The 14,601-nt window shown below is 42.9% G+C and overlaps 1 protein-coding gene across 1 annotated transcript in view; it reads left to right on the top strand.

Annotated features, from left to right (window-relative positions):
* The first annotated feature begins 212 nt into the window (after positions 1 to 212).
* Positions 213 to 14,601, top strand: part of LPGAT1 (lysophosphatidylglycerol acyltransferase 1) — a 131,502-nt gene continuing 117,113 nt past the window's right edge. The window contains exon 1 of the mRNA XM_019516424.1: positions 213 to 492. Within this exon, the coding sequence (XP_019371969.1) occupies positions 255 to 492 (238 nt within the window). The 5' untranslated portion in view covers positions 213 to 254. The remainder of the gene's footprint in view (positions 493 to 14,601) is intronic.

Raw genomic sequence — 14,601 nt, 5'->3', positions numbered from 1 at the left:
TCCATTCTGGCTCTCTCAAAATGAATGGAGAAGCAAGTACGCTTGTGCAACTGTATTGAGAATAGAGCCTTCTCAGGGAGATGCCAGCCTCCAGCTACCCAAGCCTCTAAGCTAACTTTGTGTGTGTGTTTGGGGGTGGTGGTGTTGGGTTTTTTTGTTTTGTTTTGTCTTTTTGTTTTAGCCTGTAAGTAACAGATGCATCTTGTTTTTCTTTTCCCAGTAGGAAGAACCCATATACTTGGTTGTGAAGGAGAATGGCTGTGACTTTAGTACAAGCCCAAAGGGTGGGCTATACGTTTTTGAAAGCACTCCTAAGGTTCGGTTTTATGGTCGCCAATAACCTGGTTGCTATTCCGTCCTACATCTTGTATTTAATGATACTGCAACCTCTTCGAGTGTTGGATAGTAAGCTGTTCTGGTATATCGAAGGAGTATTATTTAAATGGCTTTTAGCTATGGTGGCTTCCTGGGGCTGGTGGGCAGGATATACAGGTAAGAATGTTTTAATAACTTAAAGAAATGTACAAGTATAATCATGTAGCTACATCCTAAATAATAAGGGGGTAGATGCTGTTACTGTGGGTTCCCCCCCCTCCCTTTGGCCTGTTATACAGACATGCACTAAGTTTCTGGATTGAACTCTCAATGTATCTATTATTTATATTAAAACTGATCTTTTAAAAATATCTTTATAATGTACTACATTACTGGGTTCAAAGACCATATTAAATAATAGAGGCTCTTAGCCCCCAATCAATAGCTTACTTCATGATTAGTGATGTCCATGCCTTTAGAAGTGTTTCTCCTTTTCCCCATGCTCCCAGGACCTGAGGTCGTCTTGTTTTGGTGTTAATATGGGACACCTTTGAAAAGCCCCTTCATTTCTGTTAGGTACAAGGCTGAAATGCTTACGCTTTGAGTATAAACAAATAATTTTCGCTTGGAGCTATCAGTACGGAAGATTGAGAGGTTTCCCTTAAAATAAATTTTTGAAAAAATAGCTCTCATTCCTTATGACTTGCACCTACAGTTCTCATTTACTGCCACTTCTAAATAAGGGGAACATCTTTTGTGGAAGTAGGTGAAATGTAGGGATACATCTCTCTCTCTCTTGTGTAAGTCTTCATTCATTATTTATAAAATTAATTTTTTAACTATCTGAGTTTTATATATAAATTTGCATGCATTGCTTTGTAGTTATCATTTGAACTTCTTTTACCTGTTAGTGTTTATAGGCTCAATGATGATGGACTGAACTGATGATGTACTAAGGAAGGCTGTAGACCTTGTCCTTGGGCATATTGACTTTCATCTTGGCTGCTGCACGTTGTGCAATGAAAGAGCCATCAATTGTGTGCATGGGCTCAGATTCTGGAAAAAAGGGAGGTGGTGGAGGACATTTGTCTTGTGAGAACAACATGAACAACTCTCCTGAAATTCTGTCTCCCTTTCTCCAGCCCAGGAGGCATCTGCAGGTCTTGCCTGTGTATACAAGGGGAAAAAGGAATGACGGCACACAGCTCTGGAGTCTGGCTGGACTCTGGATTAGTCAGAGTATTCAGTATTGACCCAGATACGGAGCTCTTCCACATACCGGCAAAGCTATTTGTTGGGCCGCAAGAGCTGAAGTCGCTGTGATAATGTGCCTTTTGGTATAGTGTTGTGTGCCTTGTGGAGATGCACATATGTTCTGTGGATGTTCTAGGTGAGCTTCTAGTTCTCCTTAAGGAGGTGGTGGTGGCAGCACAATTAGATTCCAAACCATTGGGCCAGAACTGTTGCAAGCGTTGCACTGCTTCAGAACTGCATTGCCTGGTACAGCTCGATCTTTTTCCAACTGTGCTATTTTATTTATTTATTTTAATCTTTGTATGTTTACATTTGCTCATTAAAAAGAAGTCCACATAGTATTTGCAGTGGCAGGTACTTTTTTTAGCTGCCCACCATCAGTCTTTAAATGCAATAAAACTTTTCCAGTAGGAAGAGATCTTTACAGTGTTGTATGTATTCTTAATTGGATATGTGAAAGTTTATCAGCATAACAGTAAGGAAAAATGTATCTCGCATGAGACCTTAGGGGTGCAATGTTTAGATCATAAGTGCCAGTTTAAAATTCAAGCCATTGTCTTTTGACTGCATAGCTGTTGATGAATTTTGAGGGCAGTTTCTTGGGGGTACATTCCCTGCTGTCTGCAGAACTGTGTGGTTTCTTTTGCCTCTTGCTTGGAAAGTGGTGTCAGCATGATCTGCATACTCTAGAATCTCCTTGAAACCTCTCTTGGTCAGTTTGCTGTTGCATCTTGAGAATTTGAATAGTTTTCTTTTGCTATCTTAAGAACTCTTTGGCATATTTAAAGTAGCTTTTCCTATTGGTAGAATTAGCAGCAACATGGAAATATTTTCTAGGATGGTTTCAAGGCAGAGGGACCCTATTTCTGTTTTGAGACCGAATCTTGAGACATTGGTCAAATGTATGAGTAGTTCTCAGTTGAATACTTCTCATTCTCAAATAAATTTGAGCAAGTGCTGATGAGACACTTACTTACCTCCTATAGGTAAATCTGTAAAGGAGGGATGCATCTGGAATGCATGGATACTATACAGTTATTTTGTCTTCTCTCTAGTAAAATGGGGCCTATTTACTACTCCAATTTACAACTGATGTTCAGCTTTTACTATTGCCAGTCTAGAGTGGCTTTGGGTATTCATTGATAATCTGAAAGAGAGATGTGCTGTAGCTAGGTCTGATTTGCACATCTACAACTAGGACAAAGGTTAGTAATTTTAGTGTATCTTCATTGCAGTGTATCTTATCTTAATACATGTAAACAGAGAGTAAGCCTTGACACTGGCTGACTGTATATCTGTGATTTAAACTGAATACATAGACAGTATAGAAGGTTCTTACTTGACCAGTAGATTAGCTCATTGTTGGATATTTTTCATAGCCCAACCATTGACTGAAGACTGAAGTGTGCCAGATTACCATCTGGCTTGAGACGTGTGATAAGAGAAATTGCTTATAAAGGGTTACTGTTAATTATGGGCCTAACTAGATTAATAGCAAGTGAGGAATGGGGTAGAATGAAAGAAGGGTATTTTGACCTGAGAAATTCCAGTGAGAGATGGGATTTCTTTTTACTCTCTTCTTATGAATAGGCTTCTGAAGGTGGGTTTGAAATGCAAGGTCAATTTCTCAGTAGTAGTTACTGATATATAACCTAGTCCATCGCTGTACTCAGTTTGAAGAGCCAGAAGTTTGAAAGATATACCTTATGTACTGGTTGGTTAGATCAAGGAGCTGGAAGTCAGGATTACAAGGTTCTAATTTCAACTTCTGTTGCTTTATTGTTACATAGTCTTCTCCAGCTATCAGCTAAGCTTCTGTTAGTGAGGGTAGTACTGTATCTTGGTTCTGCTTTGCTAATGTTTATGAACTCAGACTACCAGGTGAGAGAGAGCAGTGCAGTTTAATGATCTAAAAATTGGGCTGTTTTTTGTTTGTTTGTTTTTGTCTGTTTTTTTTAAACTGTACAGGTGTGTGTGTGTGTGTGTGTGTGTGTGTGTGTGTGTGTGTAAAGGTCTAGAAACAAAGGATGGTATATTTCTTTTCTGACTCTGCTTATACTGTCTAGTCTTATGTTTGCCTGGTTCTGTTTAGATGTGGTCTGTTAGATGTGGCATGGAACAGTTGGAACACTGGACACTTGTCTGCTCTGCACATACATGCACACCTTGCCAGAGTCTTAGGAAATCCATATGTTATTGATGAATTGTCAATGAATTAAGAGGGACCTTTCAAGAGTGACAATTAAAATACTTCTTTCTATTTACTATAAACCAATCATGGGGAATTACCTTGCTATTATAAATTACAAACAAAAACAGTCCTTCCCCTACCCCCCCCCCAAAATCCTACAGATTATGCTTCTAACTCTTTCCAATGGATAGTCATTCTTTCCTTACCTCACTGTATTTTTGGTGTTTTCAATTTGTAGCACAATTTATCTATTTTTCATACACTTGGCATCATATGATGTCCTAAAATAGTGTGACAGATATTGTAGAAAGGGAGTACGTATGTATGTGAAGAGATGGCCTAAATAGAGGTCCTGGTGACTGCCTCCTTCCCATGCACAAATTTTGGTTTGGAACAACCAACCTTTGGACTGGAACTGTTGACCTAGTAGAGCTTTAAGCTTTATTTTCTCAAATTCTTGTATTGTCCCAAGTAGAACTAGACCTCACATTGTAGGAAAAAATGGCTTTCTCTCAGCGTAAGTTGTGAAGGTAAAGCCTTTCAATTGCTGTTGCACTTAAAAATGCCACAGGAGATTTGGCTGAGGAAGGGACCTAAGATATTAAATGCACTAAAAATAATAAAATAAAAACTGCACTGAATAAACTTCTCATTTGATGTGTTCTTGCTGATACAAAACCCAAGACTGGGGTCCAAATAAGATTGACCCCTGCCTGTTAGTAGAGTGTATTGTTTCTCTTAATGGGGCTTTTGGAGGAGAGAAGAAAAATGCAGGCTTCATAGTCAAAACAAAACACTATTTCTAGTTAAATGTCTAAAAATACAATTTGGGTTAGTAAAATAGAGCCTCGCTTTGATTCATCTCATCTTTAAAAGACATTTGCTTTGTAGCTGTCTTGCTGTCTGAATGCAGTGGTTGGAGTGTAGTCTGTTGCAGCCTGAAAACCACACTAGCTTCTCTGATATGTTGCTCAGATGTTAGAACTTTGTTACAGTGAAGATGAATCTCAGCCCCTCCTCCTCTTTACCCCTTTCCTTTTAACATTTTTCTAAATGGATTTTACTTGGTGAAGCAGAATGAGGCTTGGATTTCTAGCTGTTGATCTGGTGGGGAAAGATGCTTGATCTTTGGTTTCTGGCTTGCATGTGTAGGTTGTAGTTGTGACTTTGAGGCTTCTTTTCCTCCCCACAAGGAAAAGGGGAGGGGTTGCTTCTTGAGCAGCAGTACAGTTGTCATCTTTTGTAGTTTGAGTAGCTGTAGACTAGCACCACATCCAGTTGTTTTTCGTTCAGTTTCTGGAATACATCTTGGGTAGGCGAAGGTTCTTTGTTTTATTTTGATATTGCAGTACCTGGCAGAGCAAGACTTGGGTCCTGCTGGGATCTTGTGATACAGTTGTAACACCAACAGTAAGCCAAGCCATGGCAGGAATTGTGGAATTGCCCCTAGTAGAGGTGAGCCTACTCCTGGCCATAATATCTGTTGGCCTTGAGCTGGCCAGCTATATGTCCTGTCACGAACTACACACATCCTCCACTGAATCTGTCGGGAGACTTCTTATTGTTTTTTCTTCGCTGACACCAAAATAGTAGCCAAAAGCTTCCTTATAAATCGGTAGTTCTTGGCCTTTTTTGGACTTGAGGTACTGCTCCGTAACTTTGGTGAATTGAGTTGTTCCTGATGTATGTTTTTTAAGGGCTGGGCATTGGGGGTGCGGGGATTGGTCAGGCAAGGACAAGTCTGAGCCTGCACTTATCTGCTCATTTCCTCATGCTTTTTTTGCTTTCCTTTTCATACCTCAAGGCATGCTTCAAAGGATCTGCTGGCTCCCTGGTTGTGAATCACTGTTCTAGATGCATGAAAGAAGCAGATGTAACTTTTGTCTGTTTCATTGGTGCACTTGTTCTCAAACTTTAGAATCGGGGTACCTTCCTCAACTTTTTTGAATTTGGTGTTCCTTGTTGAGAACAACTGTTGTGCTGCCTCAACTTTTCTGTGATTCTCAAATGGGGTGAGCCACTGCAACCAGTAAGGGCACCCCATATGTCTTTTCCAAAGCCAGACTGAGAAGGGCTGCAGCACCCTTATGCTCTCCTGCTTTATTAGGGTTCTCTGATAAGCCTAAAGCAGGCAGGAGAGCTGGCTCATGCTGCAGACCTTCCCAGTCCTACACCATACAACATTTCTCGGAAGCAGAGGTACATGGAGCTGTCCCACGCACCTCTGTTTCTGGGAAGAGTATGGGGGAGCCAGACTAGGAAGGGCTACAGCCCAAGCCAGTTTTCCTGCCTGCTTTAGGTTTACCAGAGAACCCTAATTAAGCAGGAGAGCAAGAGTATGCTGCAGCCCTTCCTGGTCTGGCTGTGCACTGGGTGCATGGGACACTTTGACTTGGCTGAGGCAGCAGTGGTGCTCACGTTGCAGCATCCTGGATGGGATCTTTCTTTGCTCCAGCTGAGAAATACTGCATTAGTGTCTAGTACACACACTGCCTGCTTTGCTTATTCTGTCATGTAAACCCTTATTTTCAGGAAGTGGAACAGGGGCTAGAAGACCTCAGGTAATATCCAAAAGTAAATATTTTGTACAGAATGGTGGAAGATTATTAATTTACAAGATCTAACTACTCTTTCACTCTGATTTTCATTAATTAGCAGTAATTGTCTATGTTAAGCAGCACTCAGTTCCACAAATTGAAAGAAATTACAGGTTATCATTAAATAACCAGAAATCGCCAGATATCATTAAATAATACTAGTGATTTGGTATCTTTTTGAAAAAAGCAATCTTTAGAAACCCTGATAGTCTTATTTTTATACATTATTTTTTAATATTATTTTTAACACCTTTTCTGGTAAGGCTATATGCTAGTTTTGGACAGTGTGAAATGCATCACTGTAAAAAACATTAGGCCTTATTTTAATTTTGGGGTTGTGATCCAAATGAACCCCAAAGTGAGATTTTTTTTTTTTTGACTTGTAGAAAGAGATCACATAACTGTAGATTTAGATATCAGCTATCCTGACAGAGCCATTCTAATCATTTCTTTATGATAAGTTCTAAAATAATCCAATTCTATATAGGGAACTATTTATGATCCATTTAGTGCACAGATTTTTATGGAGTCCAGAGTCAAATCTGATTTCAGTCACCATTTATTTGTATAAGCAACACTTTAAAAGACCTTTAATGAAAAAATAAGGTTATATATCATTATAAGAGGTGATAAGAAAAGTTCAGAGTTTAGGCAGATGTGATATCCCTGACTAATTCCACTATGCCTAGTGCAAAGCTCATTGTAATCTTGCTTAATAGAGACAGCGTAATGTTGAATCATTGTAGATCTTGTGTGAATGATGCGGTCTGTGTAGAGATTGCACATGCAGAAACACTGATTAATTTTTAATTATCTTGAAAGTGATTCATATCTCTTTATTCTTAGAACAAGAGACGAGGACTTTATGCTTTTCTCTTTACATTTACTTCTAGTATCATTAAAGTGTAACTGACACTAAACTTTCAGCTGTTTCTTAGAATTATAGAAAATTAGTGTTGGAAGGGACCTCAGGAGGTCACGTAGTCCAACGCCCTGCTCGGAGCAGGACCATCCCCAACTAGGCCGTTCCAGCCAGGGCTTTGTGTAGCCAAGTCTTAAAAACCTCCAAGAATGGAGATTCCACAACCTCTTTGGGTAACCTGTTCTGGTGATATACTACCCTCCTGGTGAGAGTTTTTCCTAGTATCTAACCTAAACTTCCCATGCTTCAACTTGAGCCCATTGCTCCTTCTGTCATCTGCCACCACTGAGAACAGTCGAGCTTCATCCTCTTTGGAACCACCTTTCAGGTAGTTGAACGCTGCTATTAAATCCCCTTGCAGTCTTCTTGTCTCCAGACTAAATAAGCCCAATTCCCTCAGCCTCTTCTCATAAATAATATGCCTTAGCCGTCTAGCCGTTTTGTTGCCCTCCGCTGGACTCTCTTTTATTTGTCCGCATCCTTTCTGGTGGACAAACTAGACTGCCAACTAGACAACAAGCCACTGATTACTACCCTTTGAGCTCAATGATCCAGCCAGTTTTTTATCCACCTTCCAGTCCGTTCATCCAGTCTAGACTTCCTTAGGTTGCTTACAAGAATGTTGTGGGAGACCCTATCAAAAGCCTTATTTAAAGTCAAGGTATGCAACATGTCCCCTGCTGTCTCTGCAGCCGCAGAGAGGCAATTGGGTTGGTCAGGCATGACTTGCCCTTGGTGACTCCATGCTGATTGTTCTTAATCACCTGCTTCTCCTCCAAGTGCTTAGAAGTGGACTCCTTGAGGACCTGCCCTATGGTTTTTCTATGGACTGAGGTGAGGCTGACTGGTTTCTCCTGACCACTGTGAGTTTTTTCAAAGATAATGGCCAGTGGCTGTTCAGTCTTATCAGCTAAGTCCCTCCACACCCTTGGGTGTGTTGCATCCAGCTTCCTGGACCTGTACACATCCAGCTTTTCTAAATAGCCCCTAACCTGTTCTTTCACTGCTGAGGGCTGCTTACCTGCTTCCCAGACTGGGCTGCCAGGTGCAGTAGTCTGGGAGCTGACTTGGTCTGTGAAGACTGAGGTGAGAAAAGCATTGAGTACTTCAGCCTTCTCTGCATCATTTGTCACTAGGTTGCCTCCCCCATTCAGTAAGTGACCCATACTTTCCCTGATCTTCCTCATGTTGATGACATGCTTGTAGAAATCCTTCTTGTTACCCTTCATGTCCCTTGCTAGCTGCAACTCCAGTTACGCTTTGGCTTTCCTGATTTCATCCCTGCATACCCAAGCAGTGCTCTTGTACTCCTTTGTAGTTGTTTGTCCAAGTTCTGCTTCTTTTAAGCTTCTTTTTTGTGTGTTGGCTCCCTGAAGAGTTCTTTGCTAAGCCAAGCTGGACTTCTGACATATTTGCTGGTCTCCATGTGCATTGGGATGGTTTGTTTCTGTGCCCTCAGTAAGGTTTCTTTAAAATACAGCCAGCTGTCCTGGACTTCTTTCCCCCTCAGACTGGCCTCCCAGGGGATCCTGTCAGTTCCCTGAGTGAGTCGAAGTCTACTTTTCTGAAGTCCAGGGTCCTTACTCAGCTGCTCTTCATCCTTCCTTTCTTCAGGATCCTGAACTCAATCCACCTCATGGTTGCTGCTGTCCAAGTTGCCATCCACTTCTGCATTCATACCAATTCTTCTCTGTTTGTGAACAGCAGGTCAAGAGGATCATGCCCCCTAGTTGGTCTGTCCAGCACTTGCACTGGGAAGTTGTCCCCAACACACTCCAAAAACTTCCTGGATTGCCTGTGCACTGCTGATGTCAAGGTGATTGAAATCCCCCGTGAGAACCAGGGCCGGTGACTGGAAAACTTCTGGTGGCTATTGAAAAGAGAGCCTCATCCTCCTGGTTTAGTAATCTACAGCAGACACCCACCTTGACATCACCCTTGTTGCTCTCCCCTTTGACCCTCGAGACTTTCAAAAGACCTGTCTGCAGTTTCATACTGGAGCGCTGAATAATCATACAGCTCTTTTACACAAAGCGCAGCTCCTCTTCTCTCTTGCTTGTGCTTCCTGAACAGTTTATACCCATCCATGACAGTGCTCCAGTCATGCAACCTATCCCACCAAGATTGTTATTTCAATTGCATCATAATCCTGTGACTGTGTGAAGACTTCCAAGTCTTTCTGCTTTTTTCCCTGGCTCCATGTGTTTGTGTACAGACACCTGATGTAACTAGCCAATTGGCCCGTTTTCACAGGAAAGATGGGAATCTTGTTGCCGCATCATACTTGTGCTTTCTCCAGGCCACATGCTTCCCCACTTACCTCAGGGCTTTGGTCTCTATCCCCCAGCAAACATAGTTTAAATCTTTCTTACTAGGTTAGCAAGCTTGTCTGTGAAGATGTTCCTTCCCTCTCTTTGTCAGGTGGATCCTTTCTCTTCCTAGCAATCCTTCTTGGAACAACATCCCATGGTTGAAGAAACCAAAGCCCTGCTGGTGGCACTATCTGCACAGCTGTGCACTGATCAGCAGGATGTATCCACTCCTGCCCAGGCCCTTCCCTTTGACCAGAAGGATGAATGAGAACACCACCTGAGCTTCTGTCCTCCCAGAGCTTTGTAGTCACTTCTGATCTGTTCAGTCACCCCTGGCAGTATCATTGTTGCCCACATGGATGAGCAGTATGATGTAGTAGTTGGGGGGACCAGATGAGTTTCAGTAATTGTTCCACGACATCCTGAATCTGGGCTTTGGTAAAGCAGCAGACCTCCTATGATGATGGGTTAGGCCAGCATCCCCTACAGAAGAGTCTCCAGCCACCACCACTTGTCACTTCCTCTTAGTGGCACTGTCCTCAATCCTCCCCACCTTGTGGATGCCTGGCTTGGCCTCTTCTACCAGCAGAATAGGTTCTTGCTCCTCCTCTGTTGACAGGGTTTCATGTGTTCTCCAGGCAAACTGCTGAAGATGGAGATGAAGACTTGTGCTTGCTGCCAGAGGTCACAAGCTTCCAGCTGTCCACCTTCCTGGGAGTCCATGACCTTTTTCTTTAGTGCTGCCTCAGGCAGCCTTTCCTCCATAGTCTTAGAGGTCTTCTCCAGCGTCTAATCGATAAAGTCCTCATGGTCAAGGATGCTTCAGAGTCTTGCCGCTGCCTCCTGTAGCTCTTGCGTACTTCCTACAGACACTACCAGAAGGCACCACTCACAGCGCAGGCACTCCTCCACCTGGCTGTCTCCGCGAGGAACGTGCAAGCCACAGTCTCCATAGCACCAAACCAGGCCCAGAGCGGAATCCTCTATAGTGAGTGGTCCTGCTTGGACACATACCTCACAAGTGCAAGGAGAGGAAGAGGTGGCAGTGGCTCTGATATTAAAAGGGCCTCTAGCCATTTCTCTGGGTCTCTTAATCCACTGCCTTTCTTTTCCTGCCCTTCTTTCTAAGCAGACTTTTTCTAGCAAACTTCCCTGTACTTTGGCCTGTTCACTGCTCCTTGGTTCCAAAAGTTTCCCTTTCCCCTGCTAACCTGCTTCCTCTCATCAAGCTTAAAGTGAAGGAGGGTGAGAGGTTATCCAGGCAAACTGCCTAGTGAACTCCTTTTCACCCTGGACTTCAGTCAAACAGGGTGCTTAAGTATTGGTCTAATTGTTCAGTTTTATCTACTTACACTAAATATGTGTAGGCTAGTTACTCTTCATTAAAGAAAGAGCTTACTTTAAAGGTTCCCTTCAAAGGGGAAAGCAAACTGATCTGTGAGCTGACTCGCAAACTGCTTGCAAATTGCCCTGTTTGCTGCCCCATTTGCTCACGTCTTGCATAGCTTCCTTTGAAAATTGTTCTTTTCAAGTGACAAAAGGAATTGAAACCAGACTTACTTTACCTTTACCTTGTGTGTTTTTAAAGATCAGATAGCGCGAAAGTGGGAAACCTTTTTTTTGTTAATCGTAATTATAATTTTTTTTAATAACTTTTTTTTTTCCTTTTTCAGCATCTGTGTTATTCCTTAAGTCTTCAGCAGGCACAACAACAGTTTGCTTGGTTTTTTTGGAAAGCTTCCACAGACACTAGCAAGGAAGTAAGGAAAATGTAGCCATAACTGTCTTTGGTCTCTGCTGGCCTTCCTGTGGAGATGTGAAATTCTTAGGCCAGGGGCTTTCAAACTGTGTTCTGCAGAGTACTGGGGTTCTGCAGCAGGTCAGCGTGGATTCGGCAAAAGGCCTGGGGGTAATGGTGGAGTGGGCTGAGAGGTAGTGTGCCCCCATTACTAGGCTGGGTTGCCTGGCTCCATGTCAGACTTTAGGATAGTGGTAGAGGTTCCATGAGAGATGTGGAAATATTCTGTGACTTAGATGTTTGAAGACCACTGTTTTAGATCACATACTGCATTTCTTGTCTGCCTGACTAATCTAAAATTCCATTTTAAAAACATGCATACAAGGAACTGCAACTTTGGTGTCTTTGGATGCAAAATGAAGTACCCAAGAGTTGGAAAATGCCAGTATAAACTTGCTCATGTCACTTCAGTTTGGCACTCTTGTGCGTATGCAACATGCTGTGTGATTGGGTTGCCCCAAGCTTTCTCAAGAAACTGTTATGCTGTTAACTTGAGTGTGTTCAGAGAATCAAGAGTGACATAACACACTCAGTTTTCATCACGGGGAAGAGGTTAGCAGTGAGATTCCTCCAGTGTTTGGTACTATTCTGTTAAAAATCAGTATGTAGGTTAAAAGTGTACATCTCTTTAAGATATGAAAGTGTGGGCGAGTAGGGAGATGACAAAACCAACTTGCCACTCCTGGTTGCTAGCTTTGCACTTGAGTATGGAACTTCTAAGGGCTATAACTAAGCTGTGTTGCAAATAGGCCACATGATGGTTGAGGCAGTGTATTGTTAAATCTTAAGCAAGGACATATTTGATAGGGGAAAGATTTGACCTCCTGATCCTTCTCATAAGAATCGAATTTAATAATATCAATTTGGCCCAGTGATAGGAAGTGTAATGGGGGATTGTATCTTTTAAAATGTATATGAACAAAATGTTGAAGTGCATGAGGAATGTGATGGAGAATATAGAGGATGTTGTTATTAGTCATTGGCCTAATGTTATACTTTGTCACTGTGTGTTAAAAAGGAAATTACAGCATCAGGAGGGTTCAGAATAGGGCAGCTAGAGTATTTTAAGCATGTGGGAGGACAATCATGAAGACAGACTGGAAAGTTTGTACTATTTATCTGAGCAAGGAGACTCATAAACAGGGAGTCAGTGAAAGTGTACAAAATAATAAACGATTCAGAAAAGTGTATTATGAATTCCTATTCTTCCTGGCTTGTAACCAGAGGCGTAGCAGGGCAGGTGTGTGCCGGGGTAGTGCCAGCTTCTGCCATGTTAATTATAGCAGTGTGGTCAGTTGCCACTGAGGCGGCAGCTGCTTTTGCACACCTCCACAAAGATGACATTGAGATTGCTGCCCCGGTTGCCACCTCTCCACCCACTTCTAGTTATGCTGTTGCTCATATAGGAGAACATAGGCAGTCATTAAATTGAAAGGCCGTAAGTAAAAACTTGCATTTTACTCTGAATTGTAGAAGTCCATAGGCATAGGACTTAAAACTAGGGGTGCGCTGATAGAGATTTTTGGGGCTGATACCAATCTAGTTTGATACAGCGTGGAGAGCTGCCTCCAGCTGGTAAGTCCGTTGTGGTGGAAGAGGTGTGGGGGGGAGATCAAATTCCTACCCTGTGTGGTGAGGGCGGGGGCAGGCGCTGCCCAGCTGGGGTGGGGCGCAGGATGGACCCACGGCTCGCAGGGGGATGGCTCCTGCCACTGCACACATCCCGGGGGGGGGCGGGCATGTGCTCCCAGGTCTGTGCAGGGTGGATCAGGCTGGGGCTCTTCTTGCCAGGGGCTGGGCTTGGCATGCTTCTGGGCCCACTGCATGGGGGAAGCAGGGTTTGAGTTGGGAAGAGCTGGAGCTGCACTGGGTATGCGGTGGCTGCGCTGGGCACATGATGGTAGCAGCATTGGGAGGGAGCTACGGCAAAACTTGGGGTGGCTGCATCCCCCTCCATAGCTCCCACTGGCACCCAACCCCTGGAGAGAAGAGCCCAGCCCACCTGCCCCACCCTGCACAGATCTGGGGGCCCCCGTGACCTCCCAGGGTACGTGGAGCTGTGAGAACCAGCCCCCCACCCCACCCTGTCCTACACCCCACCCCAACCTGGCTGAGCAGTGCCTGCCCCTGTTGATTCCCGCATCTGTTTAAGCAAATGTAATTTCCTGTAAGGAAAAATTACTAAGACTGTGGCACACCTTTTTAGCTCTTTTCTCCCCACAGAAATGCAGAGAACTTGTAGGGGCCATTAGAGTTTATGGTAGCTTTGGAAAAACCTGGACTAAATGTTTTAAGAAAAACAAAACCCAAACCCAGCCCAAAACAGATCTTGCATATAGCTTTGGAAAACATGATTGAAGTTGATGATAAAGGCACAGCTTACATATCATGCTTGACAGCTTCACCCTTTTGTTCTCTGTGAATGCAGGACAAACATGTCAGTATCTTTGTGGTAGAGAAATGTTGGAAGTATGTGTGTGATTTCCTTACATTTGGAGAACCTAGGCCTGCCTAGGTTGCCAGTAGCTTTTAGGGAAGAGAGACACATGTGTGAAAATGGTATGTTAACTTTTTTTTATTCCAAATGCTTTGTGTCTCATCATCATAGAATAGACAGGTTTGCTTTTAAGATTGTGACTGCATATAGTAATCACAAAACACACTCCCAAAAGGAAGATCAGCTTGTCTTTTGAATGTAGCGCTGGACCTACGCTACCTGGGTAACTTGGTTCATTCATGAGGTGTTGTAGGCCAGACCCAGGTTACAAGGGATACTTACAGAATTCTGCTCCAGGATGGATAAAGGCAGGAGGTGAGTGCACTTCCTAGTCTCTCTGAGTACGATCCCTCAGGGGATGGAGATGCATTTAACTGTAACTGTGTCATGTGGGTGGAAGTGTTCAGCATTGTGGCAGAATATATAAAGGCATTATATTAAATGCGATTTGCTTTTTTTCTTTTTTTTAACTCTGTACCCAAGTGAATAGTCTACAGCACATGTAAATAGTTTGTTGTGCGTAAAAGTATCCAGGTGTCCTGATAAGCAGTGCCAGGTAACTACAATTGGTCTTTGATTCCCTGTTTTTCATCTGCATGTTACCTTTGCTTTCACTTCAGGACAGTTGTGGACTTTACTTTGCCATGTTAAAAATAAAAGTAACCTATAGATAGATCAGTGTATTCTGTGATTTTTTTTTTTTTTTTTTTTTTTT

This window comes from Gavialis gangeticus, unplaced genomic scaffold, assembly GCF_001723915.1.
Source record: "Gavialis gangeticus isolate Ggan-Ray unplaced genomic scaffold, GavGan_comp1, whole genome shotgun sequence".
NCBI lineage: Eukaryota > Metazoa > Chordata > Crocodylia > Gavialidae > Gavialis > Gavialis gangeticus.
The sequence above is the reverse complement of the archived record's forward strand: the minus strand, read 5'-3'. Positions and strand labels throughout refer to the sequence as shown.